Raw genomic sequence first — 26,305 nt, forward strand, 5'->3', positions numbered from 1 at the left:
ATTTAAAGACTCAGCTTGAGCATATTCATTGGGTGACGACAAAAGATGATGAGAGGAAGTGGACTCGTACTAAAGGTTTAAACTTCTTTGTTAGTTTGTTCGCCACAGGTATGTCAACTCTTACAATTCTTCTTTGCATTTCCTTTTCAAATTCATTTTGGGTTTGAAGGCCCCCTCAAAAGTGCATTTTTTTTCACTTGGCTAGCAACTCTTGACAAATTACCCACCCTTGATCATTTAATTAATCACGGTTTTGTGACTCCAAACTTTTGTTATCTCTGTAATTCGAATGGCGAGAGTGTGGATCATATTTGGATGCATTGTCATGTTCCGCACTCCATCGGTTACATTTTTTGGGGATATTCAAAGTTTTCAATGTACTTCCTTACTCATTGTTATCTATATTCCAAAGTTTGGACTGTTCTATGTTCATGGTGAGGGAAAATTCTTTGGGGGTTTCTTCCATTCACTACTACTTGGGGACTGGTTGGAAAGGAGCAGGAGAATCTTTAAAGAGGTGGCTACTTATTTTCATTATTTGGTTTTACATGTTCTGGTGCTGCTATATCTTTTGTGCAAGCTATGTCCGGAGTATGGGTGTATTTTTTGAGGACTTCGTTTTTAGATGGGAGTCACTTTGTAACAATTAGCTTTTTGCCTTCTTTCCATTGGTCATCCTGACCGCCAGTTGTATTTGTTTTTTTCCTTTCTTCTTTATAAATTTATATTTACAAAAAAAATGATTCAAGTATTTGAACCTTGGTCAACAACCAATTTGAGCCGGATAAATGGTCACCCAAATGTAGTAACAACGACCAGCCACAAAATTAGATAAGAACAGTGGGATTCAACACTGAGAGTAGTTTGGAATATCGATGTGTCATAGTCGAGGCCGTTGTATTGGTGCGTTCCTCAACACTCTTATCGATTGCCATTGACTATGCATGCAACATGTTGTTTACTAATTACTATAGTTATCTAGTAACAATGTCATTGCTTCCAAATTTGTGTTCAAGGTATGCACCATAACACTATTACAATGTTGCATTTGTATGATATTCATGAACTGGGAGGATGTCATTGTCATCATCCATGACATGATACCACAAGAGCTTGACGTACTCATTTGAAGACATTCAGTCATGCACAAAAAAGGCCATTCAAGAGACTGTCATGGTTAAGAAACGAGGGGAGGATTGAAAAAGGCACCGATCAAGCTAATAAATACAATTAGCTTTTGAGCAATAATAGAGGATATGGTCTTGGATATAATGAAAGGCAGAAAGAATTCGTGTTGGGGCAAGGCTTGGATGATGGATATTCAAAATTCAGATGTAGAAAAATAAAATATTTGGTCCTTTATAATGATAAAGAACCACAACCCATTGATGTAGAATGATGTAGGGTTGTTTGCAAGTGTCCCAAAACATCCACAACACAAAACCGTAGACATAGGATTAGACCAAAAATAGAAATCTCCCTCCAAGTTGGGATGTTTGATCAAAGCCTTGTCCAAACCGTTCATTTTGCTAGTATGTCCAAGTTGGGAAATGTTTGACATCCATGCTTCAACTCCCTAGGGGGAGTGCAATTAATTGTAATTTGGACCATATGTTGATTAAATATACAGTTCATAAATTTCTTGTTTCAGTAACACACAAAAATATGGTTAGCAACATTGGATAAAAGATTTGTAGCAAAATTTTCAAAGATATGAGTGTATTTTCCAAAAAAAAAAAAAAAAACCAATAGAAAATACTTTCTATGTCCAATAGAATTAGTAGAAAATTATTACAAAGTATTTCCCAAATAAATTTATTCCAGGCTTTTGAGGGATATCCTATAGTGGAGGACTTAATTGAAAAGACTGCATGGAATGTAGCTCTTTGTGATATTTTGAACTATTGGAGCATAGATGCAAATAATTTACTTTGCATATCTAGCATTAGTAGATTTTCAATAAAAAATAATGACATTAATGAGGCTAAACCTGATTCTATCTTGTGCTCAATGCAATCCATACAGAAAGAGGTAAAACTATATTGCTTTTGTTCTTGATAAATCCTTATTACCAGGTGGTGATTTGGAGGAACTAAATATTATTTTTCTGTGTAGAAGATCATATTAGGGTTTAGAAAAGAAAAGAAAAGAATGGAGAAAGTGAGAGCAATCGAACTTGACTCTCTTACTATGAACCATGGCATATATATATATATAAAACTAGAAAACAAAAGAAATTACACATGCCCTCATGACACATATATGAAATACCGATATATCTAACACTCCCCCTCAAGATAGAGAATATATATCATATAATCCCAGTTTTTTACACATAAAAGTAACTCTATCACTTCCAAACGACTTAGTAAACAAATCAACAAAGTTGATCTTCAGGCTTGACATACGTTCTAGCAATTACAGGATCAAAAGATTCTTACAAACAAAATGATAGTCCATCTCGATACGCTTCATTTGTTCGTGAAACATAGGATCAGAAGCTATATGCATGACTGCCTAGTTATCGCATAGAAGACTCAGAGGACTGTGAAACCAATCTTCTGGAAAAAATGTCTCAACCAAATAAGTTCACAAAAAATATAAGACATGGCTCTATATTCAACTTTTGTACTTGTTCTGACCACCACTGTTTGCTTCTTGCTTTTCCATGATACAAGATTATATCCTATAAAGGTACAATAACCTATGGAAGACCTCCTGTCTAAGGGAGAACTAGCCCAATAGGCATCTGTATATCTCTCAATCTGAGTAACCATTAGGCTTGTACAACAAACCGCGTCCTGGAGATCCCTTTAGGTACCTCATAATGCGCTGAACAGCTACCCAGTGAGGCATCCTAGGTATTTCCATAAACTGACTCACAATGCTAAAAGTATGTGAGATGTCTGATCTTATGATGGTTAGGTAATTAAACTTTCCAACTAACCTCCTATATCTGCTGGGATCATCAAACACATGTCCTTGTTCAGCTGTAAGTTTCAACTTCTGGTCCATGAGGGTACTCACGGGTTTGGACCCAAGTAACCCTGCCTCTTTTAACAAATCTAGCACATACTTCCTTTGAGAAAGACTAATACCATGACTTGAACGAGCTACCTCAATACCTAGAAAATACCTCAATTTTCCCAAGTCTTTGGTATGAATTATTGTTGAAGATAAGACTTCAACCTATGTATCCCATCGGCATCATTACCAGTCAAAACAATGTCATCATCATAGACTATCAGCAACACATACCCCTTTTCAATTTTCTGATGGAAAACTGAATGATCTGTCTGACACCACATCATCCAAAATGCAAGAACTGCATCACTGAACTTACCAGACCATGCTCGTGGAGATTGCTTCAAACCATATAGTGATTTCTAAAGCTTAAACACTTTCCCAGTCTTCGCCTAAGTAACAAACCCAAGTGGTTGCTCCATGTAAATCACCATGTAGTAAGAAACATTTAACATCTAACTGATACAAGGGTCAACCAGACATAGCAGCTAATGCAATCAACACTCGAACTGCAGTAATTTTCGCAATTGGAGAGAGTCTCAACATAGTCAACCCCATAAGTTTGTGTGTATCCCTTAGCAACTAACCGAACTTTCAATCTATCAATTGTGCCATCAGAATGAAATTTAATAACATAAACCCACCTCCAACAAACAACATGCTTCCTAGGAGGAAGATAAACAAGAGACCAAGTATCATTATGATGTAGAGCACCATCTCATCAACCAGACCAAGAATAAACACAGAAGAGACAATGGAGATAAAAGAAAACAATGAAGTATAAGAAACAAAATTAGAGATAGGGTGTCTAATAACACAAGAACGAGTACAGTTGCGAATATGGATTGGTAATTCACTAGAAGATAAAGAAACATACATTACTTAAACGGAATGAGGTACCGGTACATGAGGTAGAGATGGATCTTCAAACGACAAAAAAGTTGGTGCTGGTGGTATATTAGTAATCCTCCTATGATAAACTCGAAGTTGTGGAGGACTGAGTTCAGAAATAGGAACAAGAATATGTAAAGGAATACTCTCTAATGTAGCATCAACAGATGACCCAGTAGAGAAATATGGAGTATACTCGAAAAATGCAACATTAACACAAACAAAAGGATTGGTAATTTGGGAGTATAAGGCCAATTACCCTTTTGGGTACGAGAGTACCCAAGAAACACACATTTAAAACTCTTGAGATCTAACTTGTCACGACCAGGACTAAAATGATGAACAAAACAAACAGTTAATAACACGAAGAAGATGAAAAATAGGACGATCAGGAAATAAGATTTGATATGGAAAATAACCATTAAGGACAGCAATAGCCAATAAGCATAGCCTTGTTCCAATAATCTTTGGGAACCTTCATCTGAAACATTAAGGCACGAGCAACCTCAAGAAAGTAGTGGTTTTTACAATCAACTACCGCATTTGGTTGAGGGTATAACCAAGAAAAAATTCTTTTGCATTATCATAACGTAAAATGCATAAAAAAATATCAAATTGGGTTTGAATTTCCACATGAAACCACTAAAATATATTAAACAACTTGGAACGATCCTTTGTTAAAAATAACCAAGTCAACCTTGAATAGTCATCCACAAAAATAACTAAATATTTAAAGCCTAAATAAGTAGTGGGGGAAGGACCCCATACAACATTAAACGAAAATGATTGGACTCTTTATGACTCATTAAGTTGAAAAGACACTAGGTGGTGTTTGCTAAATTGACACGCTTCACAATTAAGTGTGAAGTCTTTATTTAAAGTAAGAACTAGACTCCGTAGAACGCAAGGAGAAGGATGACCAAGTTGACAATGCCATTGAAAGGTGCTAGAAGATGAATGAAGAGAAACTAGGACTGAAGCATTGTCAAGAAAATACAAACCATTTACTTCACGCCCGCCACCATCATCGTATTCGTCTTTAGATCCTGAAACACAAATTAAGAGGGAAAAACATCACTGAACAATCCAATTTCTTTGTAAGTTGACTAACAGAAAGAAGACTAAACAGAAATTTAGGAACACAAAATACTAAGGACAAAGAAAGACTAGGTTTGGGTTATGAAGTTCCTAACCCACCAACTTTTTAGAATGACCAATCAACTAATCTAATGTCGTGGTCATGAAGATCCCAATAAAAGTCAATAGTGTGGCCATCCTTACCACAATGGGTACATTTTCGGGTTCCACGACCTCCACATCTTCCCTAAATCTCTACTGCCACCTCTACCTCTATGATCACCACCATGTCCCCTACGACTACCACAATTGCTAAGAGTAACTAAAGCAAAGCGATCACTCATAGATTAGACACTATCTGATAGAATGGTTTTCTTTACCCTAGAGAAAACATTTGTCAAGGAAGAAAGATCAAGACTTCCTAAAATCTAAGACTTTACAGCAACATACTCTGATTGGAGGAATGAAAGAAGACGAATAACATTCATATCCTCTCTTTACTACTGTATTTGAAGTATACATTGGAAATAGATTGATATTGATTTAGTTCTTCACGCATACGCATTAATGAAGCGAAGATCTGATCTAGAGTTTTATCATCCTGTTGTAAGGAAAAATATTGTTGAGTGATCTCATAAATTTGTGTTATATTGTTAGATCCCGAATACATTTGCCTCACTAGTTCCCAAATCTCCTTCACAGTATTCAAAAACATAAAATTAACACTGATGTGCGGCTCCATACTATTCAACTACCAAATAACAATCTAAGAATCTTCTTGTTCCCATTCCTCAATGGCTTCTTCATTAAGAGAATTAGACTTCGCTTTTGTTAGATGAGATGTCTTACCCTTGGCATTCAAAAATATATCCACGGCCTTCAACCACTGTACGCAGTTACTTCCATTTAAGCCTATAGAAATCATTTGAGTTTAACCAAATTAGTAGATTTACCCAAGATAGTCTTTTGATCCATGATGAAACAACTGACTGCCCAAGAATCAATAAAATTGCTTTACAATTTTCACTACTTCCTGCACAAAATTAATTTGTTTTCGGATAGTTTCATGAACGAATTTCTATTAGTGGAAAATCTCCATGACACAAATTCCTTATAGCCAAGATTTGCGACAAACCTCTAAAAAATAGAGAGAAATCTATCCCAATGAAGTCGCATGTCCTAAAACTTCTCCAGATAAAATAGCAAAGCACCAAAATCCTTTTCCAGATAAAATTGCAAATCTCTAATACCTCTCAAGATGAAATCGCAGGGTACCTTGAAGGTCAGAAACACAATCTGAAACATAACCACCACACCGCACCACAACCAACCACTAATAACTTACGAAAATCCCTTGATATATGATCAAATTAGGGATATTTTCCACCCACAAAGACAAAATCCTCCTAACAGAGGATTTTAACCACTACAAGGATAATAGGTAAAAACTAGATAAAAAAATTTTGATTTATACTAAAAGAGAAAAAGAAGAAAAAAATGCAGAAGCAAAGAGAGAACCAAAATTTGATCACTAGAGAAGCTTTGATACCATGTAGAAGATCGGATTAGGGTTTAAAGAAGAGAAAAATGGAAAAAGTGGGGGGAGTCAAACTTGACTCTCTCACTATGAACCGTGGTATATACATAAAACTAGAAAACAAATCAAATTACACATGCCCGATATATCTAACATTCTGCATTATTTTATGTATTTTGAAAATCAAACTTTCACGCACAAAACAGAAACTGCTTTTAGCCAGCTCTGTTTAATCCCTCCACTTCTTTGAGTTAGTCTTTTTTATAGAAGGGATGAATTGATTCAGCTGGCAATTAATAGAAGGGAAAACTACTTTGGCTTACTTTGAAATTGTCTTTGCTCAAGCGGAGTGCTTTTAATGATTTGGTGCAACCATGCCCACTAAATTTTTGTCAAACAAAAGATTTCATGTATTTCGTGTAAAGAAAACCATGTAAATACATATAGATTATAGACAATATAACATGATTAGAGGGACTTTAATCACCCTTCTAGAGGCATAACCAACTATATACCATCAAAAAGAATAACCAATGCAAACAAGCAAGGGAAGAAAAATAAAAAGATGTTAACAATACGCACATAAGAAAGCGATGAACAAAAAAATATCACCTTTGCATGGCAGATCTTGGTTATTGCCTCAACATGAAGGTCCTGCAGTTCATCAAGAACATTGGTTTCTACGCCAAAAAGATCTTCACCCTGACACAAACAGGAAGAACATGTGTTTTAATTTGTTCTTTAATCGTTTTACTTAAGGTAAGCTAAGATCAAACCAACAACCTCATGGCTGTGATGCAATATGTCTGTTTTTTTTTCAATTGTTTGGTTTGGCCAACGTGTTTTGTCCTATATGCGTTAGAAGTCTCAAAATGGGATAGTTTTTGTGAGGATGATCTCTATGGTGAGGAGATCATCCCCACAAAAAAATCAGCTGATTCCAAAACTTCTAACCCCATCAAAAGTGATTTACAAAAAAATTGACGGTCCACGATTCTTCAACTTGTAAACTGGGGTTAGAAATTTTGGAATGGGCTCATTTTTTGTGAGGATGAGCTCCTCACCATAGAGATCATCCTCACAAAAAAATCAGCCCATTCCGAGACTTCTAACCCATATAGGACGAAACACGTTGGCCACTTAGTTGGCTTTTAATCCTGATCCTATATTTAAAATATCAAGGCTTTTTACCCAGCTCTACATGCCCTACATAGAGATGAGTTGAAGGCTGTTTCTTTATTGGCAAGGATGATCTCCATGATCATGAGATCATCTTTACCAACAAAACAGCCTTCAACTCATCTCTATGTAGGGCATGCAAAGCTTTGTAAAAAGCCTTGTATAATGTATATATTATACAAGGCTTTTTACCCAGATCTGCATGCCCTACATAGAGATGAGTTGAAGGCTGTTTCTTGGCAAGGATGACCTCCATGATCATGAGATCATCTTTACCAAAAACCATCCCTTGACTCATCTCCATGTAGCTCCCACAGATCTGCACAAAATTCATGTATTATGTATGTGAGTCGATTCCAATATTTGTACTCTGGTTTCTAGGGGCCACATGAAACTCGTGTTGGATGATCCAACCATATCGTAAGTCATCCTCATCAAGACTATCATCATTGCTGATTTCAAACCAGATTTTTCAATTTCTAGTAAAAAAAATTTATGAGGTTAGGAATGTCAAAACAAATTGATTTTTTGCGAGGAAGATCACCAGAATATGGAGAACTAATGTATGCACTCGACATGAAATCCATGTGATGCCCACAAGGAGTAAGAACAAGAAGTATATACTAACTCTATATATATTGTGTGTTTTCTTTCTTTGGAGTAAAACAACATTAATCGAGAATCTTTTTTTGTAGATGATGTGATGCTCCAAAAGAATCTTGTTTTCCATAAAATAAATAAATAAATAAATAAGAAAGAAGAAATAACACAAACATATGAAGATAGTGAAAGCAGCAGACAGTTACAGGCATGACTCAAAAGTGTGTACCTTCAATCTGGAAATAATTCTCTCCAGTTCTTTGCACTTTCTCTTTTCTTGTTCGTAGCAAACTCTTGCTTCTTCCAATGTAGTCAATTCATCCATGTTCTCACAAATTTCATCAGCTTTAAACATTTTACTTAAGTGAAGATCATGCAAAGGAAAGCCATCTCTTACTATATCGGAAGAATGCACCCTCTCAACAAGTGAAGATTCCTCAGAACAACCAGTCTTCCTCATCTTTGCAACAACCATCCACATGTTAGCCAGCTCATTTTCTAATTCTTCTTCACGCCGTTTTGCTTCTTCCAGTCTTTTTTGAAGCTCACCTTCTCTTTGATCTCTCTTAGATAACTCCGCCTCCAAAGAAGCTTCCCTCTGGTCCTTCTTCCCATGAAATGAGGGGTGCCTTTGGCAACAATTAGCTATGCAATGAGCTGATGATTCTTTCTCTGAAACCAACTTTGCATTTTCATATGAAAGTTTGGTTACTTCTTCAGCCAAATTTCTAAGCTCAACTGCTGCAGCTGCAGCCAACTCCTTGGCATAAGAGGCTTCTTCTGCCAACTGTTGCCTGTGAATTTCAAGTCCACCCTTTTCGTCAGTAAGTCTCACCTTCTCTTGCTTCAGTTTCTCTATCTCAGCAGCCTAAATCAGGACCAATACAATAAATACACATGTTGCCAACATTCAATAAAAAACCATGTAACCCGCCAATCTATCTACACTGATTATTAGATATCAAAAAGAAAATTAATAGATGCACTTTCGAAGGGAGGGAGCTTCAATTACAACATTTAATCTTATCCTCTTGGGCTTGCTGTTTTTCTGGGGGAAGGCGTTCAAGGAGTTTAAGGGGACTTTTTTTGAGGATTTTATTGTTCGTTGGGACTTTATTTGTAATTTGGAGTCGAACTAAGGGTTTTTTTCTTTTTCACCTCGACCCCGTTTTCTTTTCAATGAAATTTAACTTATCAAAAAAAAAAAATTAATAACTTGATGAGTTACTACTGCAAACAAGGTCAACAAGGAAAGTTAAGCAACTAACTTGCATAAGAACTTGAGAATTCAAAGGCAGGTCACAATTACATCCTTTGGAGTCTTCTTGTGAGAATATTCCATTCAAGCTCATAACACTTGTGGGTGTATTTCCATCAACATAAGGTTTTTCGCACAAACCAATACCATCCTTCCATCTATCATTTTCTTCAGATGGCTCAACAGAACGGTTCCTGGGTTCAGTAGCATTGTCTGCAAGGATAGAGCTTTTATCTACTAAAGAATCCATTTGTTGCCGAAGCAAAAGAATAGTTTCCTGCATCTCAGCATTCTCAGATATCTAACACAAATCGAAAAATATTGTCAGTATATTCTATCTATGAGTCTGCAGGAAAGAGAAACAAACAACCTTGGTAGAACTTCACCTTCATCTGCAGCTGCTCTTGAAGGATTCTATTATCCGCTGACCTAATCTTTAGAACACATACCATAAAAAAGTGAACAAAAATAAAATATTATTAACTTTTAATCTTTGATCAAATAATGCGAAACAACCAAGTAAATATGATTAACAAACCTCAAGTTCAAAAGTTTTTTCATTTAATTGAGTAGCAAGCTTTGACAAAGCCTGCAGGAGCATAATTTATTTATTAGAGACTGGATTCAAGAGAGTGATAACATAAAGAGAGTAAATTATTAGCCACGGCTCACAGTAATAATATAATTGTTCAAAACTCACATGGTGACTGCCCCAAGCAGACTCCGACATGAGAAAAGTTTTTCGTTTACTCAAGACTTCATTTTGCAATCGATACTAACGTCTTGAACATTGAAAAGAACGTCCAAGCATGAAGTACTAAAGGCAAATATTAAAAAAAAAGAGTTTCTATTGTCTCACCAACTTTTACTAATGCCACCCCAAGATGTATGCTACTTCTTTGGTGATTTAAATATGAATTGGGGTGGCATTAGCAAGAGTTGGTGTGGCAATAGAATCTCTAAAAAAATGACTCTTAAGTAGTATAAAAGGGCAAATATAAATAACACCATCTACACAATCACTGAAACTTTCTGTTATCTGAAAATTTTATTTTCTAAAAAAAATGTGTTCCTTATAAAAGGTTGAGAACTACCAGTTCCACCAGACATTGAACTCCTTACCTGAGACATTTCATTGTTATTTGATGTATGTCGATTAGTATCAATTGAACCAATCATCCGTTGTTCAAGTACACGCATTTGAAGCTTTTTTCACTGATTTCATCCTTGAGCTTCAGCATTTGTTCCTATCATAACAAACATAGTCATCAACAAATATCCTATCATTCAGACATAGCTTTACTTGTGAAGAAATTTAAGTGGTAGCTCATATGCCTGAATATGTGAATCTTGAGGGTTGCTGATTGCTTGTTCCGACACTCTTTTCAAAGAACTAGTGCACAATGCTACTTCCCCGGCTAGCATTTTCATCTGCTCACGGAGCAAATCCACTTGATCTGTAATAGTGGTTCCAGTCTGCCAAATAAGTCACTCACTGATTAATCGTCACGTATACATCTTTTGTATTTGTATGTTGGATACCGTCAAATTTACTGAAATTTATTGCCAGGTTCAAGTCATCCAGCCCACGTATGTTGTCATATTCAAGGAAATGATTGGCCAAACCTATGTTACCTGATTCGTTGGTTCACTTAGTTCGAATTTGGGTTTGCGGTGATAAATTTTGGGGTCCAATTCAAAACCAATTGGCAATGAGTGGAGAGGCCCAGGAGTTTATAAGGAGAGAGACAAGGCAATTTGTGTTCGGTGTGGGACTAAACTCAACACGCGGCTCATGGTTCTCTACTTGAGAATGAACCCAGTTTGTAGGGGTAGACAGAGATGAGGGTATTTGAAATGAAAAAGAGAATGAAGATGGCAGATTTTTGAAAGAATAAATCAAGTTTTTTATATTTACAGGTTGAAGATGAGGGGATTTAGTCATTTTTCATCAATTTATTAATAAAGACCAAGGTCAAAGGAGTATGCTATCAATTTGAAAATTTAGGGGGATATCTAAATATTATCAACATGTAGAGAGGGTGTAAAAAAATTAAAGCAAAATTCAGAAATTCGGTTGATTCGCTGCATTTCATGAACCTATAACGAATTGTACCGTGAACTGGTTCGATTCGAACTGTTTCGCGGTTTGGTACCTCAACAACGAATTGGGTAACCCTAAGCCAAACAGTAAATGCAGAGGAAATATGCCCCAATCATGAAGTTCTAGTCTAATGGTTCGATCAGGCAATTGATCAGTTGTGAGGAAATTCAATTATCACCAGAAAAGGGGGTGACAAAATCATAATGAGGAAAATAAAGCTGATAAAATCCTCCTTAACAACAACCAAAAGTAGATGAGAAAAGTACTAACTATACAGTTTTTAAGGCTATTTTTCTTTAGTAAATAATAGCACGGAATGGTATTTGTCTTTTCTTGATCACTACGCAGGACATCCTATTCTTGGATTCCTATGGCACATCATTTCGTCAAAAGAAACCCCATAACAATTAAAATATTCTTTTACTGGTTAGAGGCATCAGCATGCATGATGCATTAGAATTAGGTAAAGTTTAAAATATTTTAAGGGAATGAATTAACCGGGACATTGTTTCAATTATAAAAAATTACTCACTGGCATTTAGGACCAGGTGGTATTCCTATAGAAATATGAAATGCATGAGAAGTATTGGATTGTCCAGGCTAACAAAGTTATCTCACAATATTTTGATGACTAAAAGACAGTTGAATAAAAGGAGAAAAAAAATATCATAGTACTCCTATATAAGATTAAAGGAGGCATGCAAAAAAATATATATATATTTAGGAATCAAACTTATAGGACACATAATGAAAAATTATGGGAAACAATGATGGGCCTAAGATTCAGACAAAAAAATAAATATAAGAACCAATTTAGTTTTATACCATGGATATGAACCACCGAGGCAATTTGTCTGCTAACAGAAATGATGGAAAAGCACAAAAAAGGGAGGGATGATATGCATATGTTTCAATTAACATAGAAAAAACATATGACTACGCACCTAAAGTGTTCACTTTACCTATATAAAAAAAATTACCTAAAGAGTTAAGTTGGCAGGCATAGGGAAAGAACTGGATCACAAATGGATATATTGACATGCTTAAACTTGCAAAAAGCTGTTCTTTTTTATTGGTAGAGTAGATTGAAACCAAATTTAAGGTTTACTTCCAATTTCAAGATACTGATTGAAGGCCTCAATCAAAACTGTTTTTACTATTTATTTTATAGTTGAAAGCAATAAAATTTTGGAGCTGTAAATGCATTAGAACAACGATGTATTTATAGTGGATGTTGTGTGCCCAGTTTTTTATTCATCTAAGTCTTGCTCTAAATGTCCATGATTGTGTATAAATGAATACTGTGTTTGATATATTAGATGACCTATATCTTAGCCAATGCTTTCTGGCTTCAATAAACAAATCATTTTTACATTCAAATTTATTTTTACAAAGTTATTTGAATTTCCCAAATGTTATAAATCCCTCAAAAACAGGACTTGTAAATTAGAAACATAAAAAATAAAAAAATATTTTTTTTTTTTATAAGCCAAAGATCTTTATTGAAATAAACACAGTTCAGATGACCATAAAACTATACAAAAACTGAAAAAGAAAAACGACAGATACACCCAAATTACATCCCAATGCTGCACACGCAGCCCCACTTCATTACAAAATCTTCAAAGAAGACCCTATTTGACTCTTGAACACCCTATTCCAAAGAAAAATAGACCCCAAAGTTGAGAATAAAACTCCTTGCAGGGAGGATTCCTTTCCCTCAAAAGTCCAAAGTTCTCTCTCTTTCCATATCTCCTAACAAATCGTGCAAGGCGTCAAACTCCAAAGTTTACTCTTGAAGGCCAAAAAACCCACTCCAATGACTAACCATTCAACTACTAAATCCCGAAAGGACTTCGGGGCACACCAAGAAATGCCAAAGAAACCCAAGAAGCGTGACCAAATCTCTAAAGCCACCTTGCAATGGAGAAGGATATGATCCATAGACTCGCCATCCTCCTTACAAAGGACCAGAAATTAACCGAGATAACTCCTCTCTTCATAACATTGTCCAAAGTTTAAAAAAAAAAAAATCCCCAAAGAGGAAACCCACACAAAGAAAACCACTTTTGAAGGGACTTTCAAGCCCGCACCTCCACCATAGGGAAGCATTGAACTTGCAAACCTACCAACTTGCAATAAAAGGACTTGATAGAACACATTCCCCTCTTTCTCGGATCCCATATGCACGAATCCTCCTCCAAGAAAGAGATAGCCACAAAATCTACAGCAAAGATAAAAATAGCCAACAAATCCAATTCCCAATCATAAAAATTTCTTCTAAACCCAAAATCCCACATCACACTTGAGCCCAGCCTAGACACGAAAAAAGAAAACTGCTCCCTTTTCCATAGATAGCTCAAAAAGACTTGGGAATTGATCCTTAAAGGCGCCAACCCACACCAACGATCCTCCCAAAACCTCACTCTCAACCAATTTCCAAGCTTAAAACTGACGAGAACCTTGAACAGATGAAGAATGTGTAGGATGCCTTTCCAAACTCCACAACTAAAAGACTGTCGCGAACACCCACTAACCCAACTCGAAGGCCCTTTATCAAACTTCTCTGCAATGACTGACCTCCAAGGCTATCCCGATTGGTTCCAAATCTCCACAACCACTTGCCTAGGAGAGCTTGATTCATTTTCTTTAAGTTCCTCACCCATACCCCCCAACCTTCTTTGGGAGGCGCACACACTTCCAGTTAATCAAATGAAACTTCTTACTTCCCTCTTTATCATGCCAAAGAAAGTTCCTAAACAACTTACTCAACCATTTGTCCACTACAATTGGCATTGTAAGGAGAGATAAATAGTAAATTGGGATGCCAACCAAGGTGCTCTTCAAAAGAGTTAACTCCCCCCCCCCCCCCCCGACAAGTATTGTGATTTCCAAGTAGAGAACCTTCATCCCATTCTTTCCAATACAGTATCCCAAATAGCCTTACTAGAAGAAGTCGCGCCCAAATGAAGACCTAAATATGATGAAGGAAAACAACCCGCTTGGCACCCCAACGAAGCCCCGAGTAAATCAATATATCTACTCTTCCAATCGCAAACACTATGATTTTTTGTAAATTCAAGGGGATCTAACGCAAGACAATAAATCTTACCCTATGATGATAAATCTGAGATCAGACTGAATTAAGATAAACAATGCAAATATAAATCATTAGCTCATACATTCATGAATATGCAAGAGAATCCAAGCGATAATCAAAATAGTCATAAGGTTCGTCACAATCCCACAATAGCTATTCAAGTACTAATAATAGGTTCCAATGGAAGACAAGTCCTCCTCTAGCCTAAGGTTTCAGTTAGATGTTCAAAACAAATTTCTAAGCTCAATTTTAATGCAAAATAGCCAAATAAGTGGTGTTAATTTATGGTGGCAGCAAGTTAACAATGTTTGGAAAAATTGCAGACTAAAAAAAAAAATGAAGGTGATTAGTTGTGGGATTTAGAATGTGCAATCAGAGGAAATCTCGTATTGCATTTCCATATTTAGCAGATTTTGTTAGTTTCCAAATAAAGAAGGACGATAATTAATATCCAAATCTCCAATATTTATGGCTTAATTGGTTTCTATTTCTACTCCCTAGAATCAAGGAGTTGAGTTACCTAATTGTGTTGGTATCCTCTCATATTTATTTTTGTAACCTTGCCTATCTAAAAACAACAATGTGAGAAGAATTTTCTCTCATATTTTCTATATGGTATTAGAGCAACCTCTGAATCTCCAAGAATTCCGATGACGGTCAAATACAGGATGGCCACTAATAAGAGTAGCACCTCCGACACCTCTTTCGGCCCTCAACAGATTTCTCACATCGGTCATGGCGGATCTAAAAGTCTCACGTTTCCAATAACTGGACACAAACTGAATGGACATTACCTTCAATGGGATCAATTGGTGATGATGTTCGTATTAGAGAAAGGAAAAGATAACTACCTCACAGGCGCTGTTGTACCCCCACGAAAGGAAGACCCAAAATTCTGAACCTGGAGATCTGAAAATAACATGGTAATGTCGTGATTGATTAATACCATGGACAATGAAATTGGGCAGAATTTCATGTTCTATGGAACCGCAAAAGAAGTCTAGGATGCAGCGAAGGAAACGTACTTCGACAACGACAATACGACAAAACTACTGGAGATTAAAAGTAGCTTCCATGATTTGCGGCAAGGTGATCTCTCCGTCACCCAATACTATAATACTCTTACCCGTTTTTGGCAACAATTGGATGTCTTCGAAGAACTTGACTATGATTGCACGGGATATGCGGCCAATTACAGGAAAATAGTCGAGAAGAAGAATCTCAAAATTCTTACTTGGTCTAAACAAAAACCTTGATGAAATCAGGAGGAGAGTGTTTGGGATGAGGCCTTCGCCCTCAATCCGAGAAGCTTTTCAGAGGTGCGTTGAGAAGAAAACAGGAAGATCATGAGGGGAAATCAAAGCACTCCAAACGCTGCAAATATTCCAGAAAGTTAGGCTTTTGCAACTCATGGAATAAATCCAACTAGTGACAATCAAACTTGCAAAAGGCAGGCATCGGTGTGATCGCTGTCACAAGGCTGGACATACCAAAGAGACTTGCTGGAAAATTCATGGGAAGCCCGCCTACTGGAAACCAAATAAACCATCTCAGGACAAAAAAGACCATGGTTTTGCAACCATTACAGATGACCAACCAACAACCGAAATTGCACCATTCAGCAAAGAACAGATTGAGATGTTGCAGAAGATTTTCAACCAACTTTAGTCAAGCCCGACAGCACTAATCATCAGCACAGGTTCAGTAGCACAAAAAGGTACATTCCTAAGTGCTCTAGGAGCCAAAACCGAGAATCTAACTTCATGGATTATTGACTCTAGAGCATCTGATCACATGACTGGGGATGCTTTTTTATTCCAAAAATGCAACCCGTATTCTGAAAAATACAAAGTGAGAATAGCAGATGGTTCCCTAGCTACTATGACTAGTATTGGGTCAATTAGCATCTCAAAGACTCTAGTTTTAAATTCGGAGTTGTTGGTTCCTAATCTGACTTGTAACCTTTTATCCATTAGCAAAATTACTAGAGATATGAATTGTGTTGCTAAATTCTTTCCCACTCATTGTAAATTTCAGGACTTGGATTCAATGAGGACGATTGGCAATGCTAAGGAAAATGAAGGGCTCTACCTCCAAAAGAGTGATAAAAACTTGGGAAACAATCTCGAAGTGTTCATTGCAGAGAGTCAGTATGTTAGAAATTCTAACTCTGTTTCAGTTTCCAATAACGAAAGTGCAAAATTCTATATTTATTTATAAATAAATAAATTTATAAATAAAAACTGAAATCTAATGATTTAAAATAAATCTTTTAGAATATTGGTTCTATTGTGTTTCATTTTGGTTTTTTTTTTTTAAACGAAACAATGGAACAAACAAGACTTCAAACCTTGAGTACAACATTGACAATTTTAACTGAATAACATTAGTTTTCATGACCAACTACACTATGGATAAATCTCAAAGACCAAATGCACTTCACGCAAAATATATAACTGAATAAGGTAGCAAATGAAATGAAAGAGAATGCAGCCTAATTTCATGATATTAATTTGGAGAGAAAAAAAAATAAATGTTAATTTATATCAGTATAAAGGAAAAAATTATTAGTATCTAAAAGTTCTCTCTCACCGGCGGTAAACGACGTCCTCTGGTAGTTGCACTAAACAAGTCACCTGCTTGGGTTCTTTCTGGAATGATTCAATTGCAAGATCATCAGCCCTTATACTTACTGATTTTCTTCGCCCCTCCTTCATGTCTGATAATAAAATTTTATGCCGTGATGACTGTGAACTAGATACGGGTGACCCGCTCACAGAGCTCTCACTATCAGCAGAAGTTGATACCGCAAGGAGCTCTGGCTTCTGTGCAAAAATAACATTGAATATTAAAGATCAACATATTTCGAGCGGAGAAAAGATATCAATTAAATTGTCCAAAAAGAGCGCAACGCCAGCATGGAAGGAAAAAAAAAATCAAGCTTCATTACAAGAATATTATGTAAACAAATTACCCATTTCAAGCTAAAGAACGTAAAATAATTTGATTCTTTATCATCAATACAAAGGTGTAGAGTTGTATACAATACTATAATGATACACAAAATTAGGGAGTAGAATTTGCTATTCATGGGAATGATCTATTTACACAAAGTCATTAAGCTCATTCACATTTTTCAGTTGACAAACAAATCTCTGACTCCTAACCTTGTCAATTGCACGTGTAGCTCTCTAAGGAACTTCCACTCATTTGCATTCAATGTATCTCCTTCAAACTTCAACACTCCATTTTAGTGTGATCCTGGAAAGTTAAGATATTGAAATAGAGTTTGACCTCCCCTTTTCCAAAGTCCATCACACAAACTAAGTTGATGCAAAATTGGGAAAATTAACCTAATATGATGAATATACCAACAGTAAATTATCAAAGGCAGCATAAATTATAAACCAACACTAATCCACCATAAATCAAGATAGAAAGTCTAGCAATTGATTAAAATTCTAGGCCAATTACAATTATGCAATACCAAACCTCAAATAATGATTTGTAGGTTACCAATTGAAATTAGGAATTGATCCCATTCATGGATTTTGATAACTAGCCCCAGTGAGATGCAAAGAGAGCTACATGCATGGAAGAAGCAGTTGACTTTAAGCAATAGTTGTGCCGAGTCTGTTATCAAGGCATTACAACTATTTGAACAAAATTCTGTCCATGACAGATTCCAAGCTTAGGTCATGATTCGGTGGGTGGCAATGAGACAGCTCAAGGTGGAACGTAAGATGTTCGAGATCAAAGAGGTACGGATTCAGAACGGTAGAGGTGTTGAGATAAAGGAGAAGGGAGAAGATTCGAGTCAGTTATTCAGCTTAAAGAAGATGAAGCATTAGGGGTAGCTTCCCATCTAGACGGTGTGAGAGGTTCTTCGAAGAATCTATGGGCTAAGTTCGCCAAGGAAGGTAGAATTTTTTATATTCAGGGGGACCAGAATGCATATGGAAGGTTCATGAAGCTTCAACAATTTTCAGATAAGATTCATTCGACGGCACTCATGTACCCGGAAGGCATAGGAGGAAAGGGCTGGGGTGAAGTAGGGCTCTCTCTAAGAATGTTGGTAGATCCAGAGGAGGGAATGAAAGCTCCGGTGGAAAGTAAGGGGTCAGGTAAATCATGGGCTGAGGTTGCACATAATCCCAGGTAGATAAACTTAAGGCTCCATGTTCAGAAGTGGAGGCGGGTTCCTGTTTTAGGGGTAAGAGCAAACCCCAAATTGGCAGAGCTTTCGAAAAGTGGAGATGGGCCTATATCTGTAAAACCGACTCTGTGAAGGTAGACTGGGAAGGTCTTCTTTCAAACATCAAGCGAGATCTAAAGCAGCCAACGGCGGTAAAGTTGTTAACCTGGGAAGCCTCCACATCTATTTTGATGCTGGGAAGCAAGTCAGAGTTTATGAGGGTGAACTCTAGAAGAATGATTGTCGTGGGTGATACTTCTTTCCACATAAGACCCTGGTTCGCGGGCTGCAACATCCTAATGCTGGATTGGAAAATGGGGGGTCTTGGATTCAAGTTAGGGGTTTACCTTTTCATTTATGGAATAATCATGTTTACAGAAAGATCGGAGCCCATCTGGGAGGTCTCTTGGATGTGGAGTCGACTACGCTCCGACGTGCGAGGTTGGATTGTGTGAGATTGAAGGTTAGGGTTTTCTCCATGGAGAATGCCACGTAGTCTTGACCTTTGGTTCGAAGGATTCAAATACTCGTTGGGGGTCGAGGAAGAAGGCGAAGAAGACGAGAGGAAAAAGGCAGGGGTGTCAAATTCCTCAGTGGTGTGCGAGTGTGGTGCAGTAAACGGAGCTGGATTTTCCAACGAGAAAGGTAACTAGGCGGAGGAAGAGGCGGGACAGAAGAAAGGCCCTGGAGATATTATTTCAGGCCTGGATCTAACGACTCCAAGGGAAGGTTGCGTGAGGAAGAAGCTATCTCAGGTCTTGACAGACAGGCTGAGTCCATGCAATGTAACACGTGGCAAGTGTGGTAATCGATAGAAACCACGTCGATGGGAGAAGGACCAGCTTCGTATGGTTTAGCTACTGGCTAAAGTAGCAGCAAATTTGAAATATAGGAAATGGTTACGTAAGGTTGGGGCAGTGGAGTGTTGTGAGCCCAAATTTTCAGGACTTGGGGTCTATGGACTCAGGCGTCCAGTAAGAGGATGGGTTGTTGTTTAGTGTAGCCCATTGTGAGGGTGTTGTTGGGGTGGGTAGTGTGGCCTTAGGTGATGCTGCAGAATCCAATTAGGTTGGGCTAGGTGACGATATCCATGGTGGAACAATAGGGCAATTAATTGGGCTAAACACCGAGCCCATTGTGACAATTTAGGGCTGGACAACAATGAGTCGTGGGTTAAAAGCTCAGTATCTAGTCGGGCGGACCTAAATAAGAATGGAAAGTGCAAGCCCAAAGGGAAGTCGAGGTCGGTTGGGCTGAGAGTTAAGGTCCATCTTCTTTTCCATCGAAACAGAGCTTACAAGAGGAGGTTCAGCTATAGGCGAACAGTGACAGCAGGTCTATCGCCTTTTTCATTTGGGTCATATTCGACGGAGATCGTGATGGATTAGAATAGCGAAATTTCTCGGGACAGCGTAACGGGGCCTAAGAATGGGAGGACTTCTAATACTGTAATAATTCCAAGTTCGGAGAGCAAGATACAGGGATTTCTTGGGAGTGAGATAAGAGAGGTTGGGCAGGATTGTCTAGACGAAGGAGTTATGGGTAGGAATAATCAGAGATGCGGTGATTTGGCTTCAATGGTAGGAGACGGGCTATTCAAAGGTTGCAATCTGGGTGGCCGACAAGGAAAGGTTTGGGATCAGTGTGTTTCGCCTTACCCCTTTTCCTTGGAGGTTACAACAAGCTCTAGAGTAGAAGCAGCAAAGGAGCAACTCAAGGTTCATCTTTCGGCTGGGAGGTGGGGCGTGGGTATTGGGTCAAGGGGAACTTTTTTATTGTTGTGGCGGAAAACTTAGGAAAAGCATGGACCCCTTGGATTAGTATTTCCTCGTCCTATCTGAGAGATTTCAGTGGGGCAAGATGCATGGGTAGTAAGATCCCATCTTGTAGAAGGGGTAAATTTATAATTGGTCAAAAAAGCAGTGGTGCAATAAACAGTTGGGAGGGGATAAAGGGCTTTTCGACGGGTCTGATAAGGAGATGACAGTTTCTGGATTAATGCAAGGACATAGGGATACTCATACAAAGTTACTAACGTCAAAGTCGGGGTTTGACAGCAAAGAGTATCAAACGAGATTAAGGAACTTAACAGAACAGATTTTGGCGAATCTGTTGGAAACCGGATTGAAAGTAGGTATGTCCATCAGGAATGAAGGTGGTGTGTCTCAATTGCTTGTTAATGTAGCACTGAAAACTAGCAAGGGGGTGGAGTGTTGTATGCAGAAGGTGGTGGGACATTGGCCTCTTTCGGGGGCTGGGCCCTCGTACAGTGGGGAAGGGGGGATGATGCCAAGAGATCGATTTTAGTATGAATTTTCCAGGTTGAAGATCACGAGACACTTATCGTGCTGCGATACTATGGTAAAGGAAAGAAATAAAAGACTGATGAGGGAAATTATCCAACTGAAGAGATCGGTGCAAGATTTTCCACTTACAGGAAAAAACGGGAGGAGAGCCGGGAGGCGCTTAGTCGATTTAAATGTCGATTAGGATCTTGTATTGGAACGTCAGGGGGCTGAACGCAGCCTTGAAAAGAGCAGCAATCAAAGCTTTCCTTCATCATCATAAGTCAAATTTAGTGGTCCTGCAAGAATCTAAGCTAGATATAGTGGATGACAGGGTGGTCAGGGAGATTTGGGGGATTCGAGCAGTTGGGTGGTGTGCTCTCCCTTCTTGGGGGGCATCGGGTGTCATCATTGTTTTGTGGAATAGGAAGGTGGTGGTGGTGGAGGATAACCTCATCGGGGAGTTTTCGGTGTCAGTTTTATGCAGGTTGATTGGAGAGGATTTTACATGGGTGTTTTCAGGGGTGTATGGTCCAACTTTAGAGAGAGAGAGAGAGAAGTCACTTTTGGAAAGAATTAGATGACATCAGGGCCGTTGGGATAAACTGTGGGTGTTGGGGGGAGACTTTAATGTCATTTGATTTTCGTTCGAAAAAAGTGGGGGGTCAAGAGTCACGTCGAAGATGTGCAAATTCTCAGAGTTTATTGACCGGAATGCGTTAATTGATTTGTCGCTGTGTGGGGGAAGGTTCACATGGTCTAATAATCAGAAAAATCTTACGCTTAGCAGATTAGACCGTTTTCTTGTTTCGTAGGAGTGGGTAGAACATTTCGGCAGACATACTCAAGACAAATGGCCAAATCTGTGTCAAATCATTGTCCTATTTCGCTATTGGCAAGGGTGTCTAGGAATCGGCCTACGCCTTTTCGTTTTGAGAACATGTAGTTGGAGCATCAAGGATTTGGGGAGATGATTAGTATCTGGTGGAGTGAACTCTCGTTTGATGGTAGACCAGGAAAAAATTTGAGGTTAAAGCTGAAGGCTATCAAAGAAAAGTTGAAAATCTGGAATAAAGAAACATTTGGGTCTGTGCATGATAGGAAAAGTGTTGCGTTGCTAGAGTTGCAAGAGATTGAAGCCAAAGAGGAGAGAGGAGGTTTGGGCGACAAGGAACGACTAAGACGAGTAGATCTTAAGTTAAATCTCAAAGAACAGCTGCCATGGAGGAAATATGTTAGAAACAAAAGTCGAGAGTGCGGTGGCTTAAGGAAGGCGACAGAAATACATCTTTTTTCCATCGCATGGCGAATTTTAATACTCAGGTTAACTTTATCTCAAAGCTGAAAGTGAATGATTCTTGGAAGGTAGGTGAAGAGGAGGTGTCCGAGGGGGTGGTGCAATTCTACAAGAATCTGTACTCAGAAGAGTTTGTGGATAGGCCGACTTTAAATTCTTTACAGTTTGATAGCATTTCCCTAAACCAACAGAGGTGGCTCGAAAGACCATTTGATGTAGATGAGGTCTGGGGAGTGGTGTGTGGTTTGGCTAGTGATAAGGCACCGAGGCCGGATGGGTTTTCTTTAGGTTTCTTCAAAGCATGTTGAGAGATAGTGAGAGATGACATGATGGCGACTACAAAGGATTTCTATAGGGAAAGCTATTTAGATTTGGGTTCTAATTGTACTTTTATCACTCTTATACCCAAGGTGTTGGGTACGGAAGATATCACGGACCTTAAACCGATAAGCCTGGTAAGCTCAATTTATAAAATCATTTCGAAGGTTTTGGCTACTAGGCTCAAGACAGTGCTAAGTAATATCATTGGTCCGGCTCAAGGAGCTTTTGTATCAGGGAGATAAATCTTGGATGGGGTCCTTATAACGAATGAATGCATTGACTCGAGGAAAAAGCGAAAATTCCAAGGTTAGTTTGTAAAGTTGATCTAGAGAAAGCCTATGATCATGTCAAATGGAATCTGGTGAAGTATCTGTTGAGGATGGGGTTCGACGAAAAGTGGGTTAGATGGGTCATGAAGTGCATTTCAACTTCTACGTTTTCGATCTTGGTGAATGGATCTTCAAATGGGTACTTTAGAAGTTCAAGGGATCTTCGTCAAGGAGATCCGCTGTCACCTTTTTTGTTTTTGATAGTCATGGAGGCCTTGGGTAGGATGCTATCCAAGGTGGTGGCTGAGGGGGAGATATCTGGTTATTCTACCAAGGTGGGAGGACATGTGGTGTCCCACGTACAGTTTGCAGACCATACCTTGATTTTTTTGGATTACCAACCGAGACAGTTAAACTTCTTAAGTGGTATTCTTGGGTGTTTCGAGGCAATCTCAGGTATTCCGGTTAATCTTCGCAAGTGCAAAGTATATGCGGTAAGTGAGGTAGAAGGTTTGGAGGTAGCAACGGCATCAATCGGGTTCTAGAAAAGGGTCCTTCCATCTACATAGTTGGGGCTCCCGATGGGGATGGGATACACTAGCAAAGACATTTGGGAGCCAGTGATCGAAAGAATGAGAAAGAGACTTAGCACCTGGAAAGCGAAGCTGTTATCGAAAGGTGGCAAGGTTACCCTTATTAAAAGTGCTTTGGCTAGTATTCCCATCTACACTCTCTTTGTTTTCCATGCCTAGGCATGTGGAAGTGAAAATAGAAAGAATTTGTCGTGATTTTTTGTGGCATGGCAAAGGCAGCTTGAGAAAATATCATTGGGTGAGTTGGAACAAGTTTTGTTTGCCTAAGAAGAATGGGGGTTTGGGTATTTGCAAATTTGGTCTTATGAATTCGGCTCTGTTGGGGAAGTAGCTTTGGAGGTTCGGGGAGGAGGGAGAAAGTCTTTGGAGGAAAGTGATTGTGGATAAATATGGGACCAATGGGATTGATTGGGAGAGTGGCCCGGTGAGAGGTGCCTCGGGTTGCGGTGTGTGGAAGGGCATCCTCAAAAGACTTCCTTTAATTAAGAGAAAAGTGCATTATTAGGTTGAGGTTGGGACTGAGATTAAGGTTAGATTTTGGGAGGATTGGTGGTGCGGAAGTGCACCCCTTAAGGACTCATTTCCTAATCTTTACAAAGTATCCTTAAAAAAGAATCAATTGATCTAGACTTTCAAGAGCACTGTTAATGATGTGCTTAATTAGGACTTTGGGTTTAGAAGAACCTTTAATGATTGGGAGGTGGATATGCTAGGGAGGCTTATTTCTTTGGTGGATAATAGCTACGAGTAGAACCCTTCGGAAGATAATAGGTTGTGGGGAGGAACTCGGGACGGGACGTTCGCAATTAAATCTCTGTATGTTGACATTGCCCCAAGGAGTATTGTGTCATTTCCACATTCTCTAGTCTGGGGTGGTAAGATTCCTCCGCAGATATCAGTTTTCCTTTGGTTGGCGTCTTTAGGGAGACTAGCTACTTTGGATCAGCTTATTAGAAGAGGCTTCATTTCTCCAAATCAATGTTGCATGTGTCGATCCCAGAATGAAACAGTGGATCATTTATTCATTCATTGCAGGGTGGCACATCACATATGGTCGCATTTCTTGTCGTTGTTCGGCTTGGTAAGTTGTTTTCCTCGTTCAGTTAAGTCGATTTTGGAAACTTGGTTAGTGTGGGGAGGTTCTTTTTTCGCTTCTAAACGGATTCTGTGGTTCTTGGCTCCATTTGCAATTTGTTGGGGCATTTGGAAAGGACGCAACAGATGTATCTTTGAAGGGACAGTTGCTACGTTGGAAGGTCTTATCATTTCTATTTGGGAGTTCATGTATTCTTGGAGCAAGCTCTATAAAGAGTTCAAGGGGATTTTCTTTGAAGATTTCGTTGTGCGGTTGGATAGGATTTGTTCGATGCCGAGAGAGTAACTTGTTGCTCAGATTTTGTTGTCTTCTTTACACCTTTTGTGTGTTGTTTTCTTTTCCACTTGATTCCCTTGTTCTGGGTTGGTCACCTCGACCCCCTAGTTTTCTCTTTTTTAAAATTATCTTTATTGATCAAAAAAAAAATTTGATAACTAGCTTGGGCTCAAGTTTGTTCAATGGAAAGAATTTAATCGTTATCACAAATAAGCTTACAAGTAATATATATATATATCAACAATTTCTAGCCTTTTGTTTGATAAACTATATTATTTACATAAACTAAGGCAATAAATGTTGGTTAACGGATAAGTGATTGGTTTGGGTTGATAGGTGGTTTAGATTGGGATTAGGAGACCTAGCGACAGATCAACGATAGGTTTTAGAGTTGGGTTAAGGTTTGGGGTGATTAAAGGGATTAGGGTTCAATGAATTAGGTTGTTTTAGGGTCAGATGAAGTTTGGCTGGGTGTAAAAGGTTATAAAAGGATTTTGGTTGGGGTATGAATTTGTAAAAGGTGTTTGGCTAGGGTATAGGATTTGTAGAAGGGGCTCGATTGGTGTATAAGGTGGAAAATGGGGATTGGTTGGGCTATACCTAGGGTTAAACCTAGTTTGAACAAGTTGTAGAACTATTGTGGTGATTCAGTGAGACCTAGGGTTGAAGGGAAGATAGAAAATAAAGAGGGAAGGATGAAGAAGAATACAAATGAGGATAGTACCTTGTAATCACACCAGCTGCTTGGAATCACACCAAATGTTGTCATCAAACAAATATCAAATAACTGGAAACTATGAAAACAAGTAAATTTTTTATTCAATCTCCCAAAAATAAAATATAACATCATGTTTTTATGAAAGCTCCTACCATAATGACTCAAAACGAAATAAACCAAATTGTTGGGTAGCAATCCAGCCCTATTGATGTGGACATCAGATATCATGGGTCATTCTTTAGAATATTTTGTAGTCCACTAATGGGTTAAACGGATTTTAGGCATATAAGAGTTGTCTTTTTATTTGTTTTAGGATATTTTAGAAATTTGATTTGTGTCCAAGTACTATTCACGTCGTTTCTCTTGAGGTCTTATGTTGAGGGATGAAAACTTGTCGCATTGGGTTGATTTTCATGTCATTTTAAAAGCCATTTAGTTGCCTATCCAAGGAGTCAAAGATTTTAGGAATTCAATATGTTTTCAGA

At 38.2% G+C, this 26,305-nt stretch overlaps 1 protein-coding gene across 1 annotated transcript in view; it reads right to left on the minus strand.

The window, feature by feature from the left end:
* Positions 1-26,305, minus strand: part of LOC147409879 (kinesin-like protein KIN-7C, mitochondrial) — an 80,544-nt gene that overhangs the window by 9,977 nt on the left and 44,262 nt on the right. The window contains 10 exon segments of the mRNA XM_086432025.1: positions 7,142-7,231; positions 8,538-9,176; positions 9,577-9,867; positions 9,953-10,000; positions 10,105-10,155; positions 10,689-10,780; positions 10,783-10,813; positions 10,902-11,042; positions 17,363-17,427; positions 17,430-17,595. Of these exon segments, the coding sequence (XP_086288151.1) occupies positions 7,142-7,231; positions 8,538-9,176; positions 9,577-9,867; positions 9,953-10,000; positions 10,105-10,155; positions 10,689-10,780; positions 10,783-10,813; positions 10,902-11,042; positions 17,363-17,427; positions 17,430-17,595 (1,614 nt within the window).

Source organism: Akebia trifoliata, chromosome 2 (assembly GCF_017979445.1).
Source record: "Akebia trifoliata isolate Shusen 1 chromosome 2, ASM1797944v1, whole genome shotgun sequence".
Lineage (NCBI taxonomy): Eukaryota > Viridiplantae > Streptophyta > Magnoliopsida > Ranunculales > Lardizabalaceae > Akebia > Akebia trifoliata.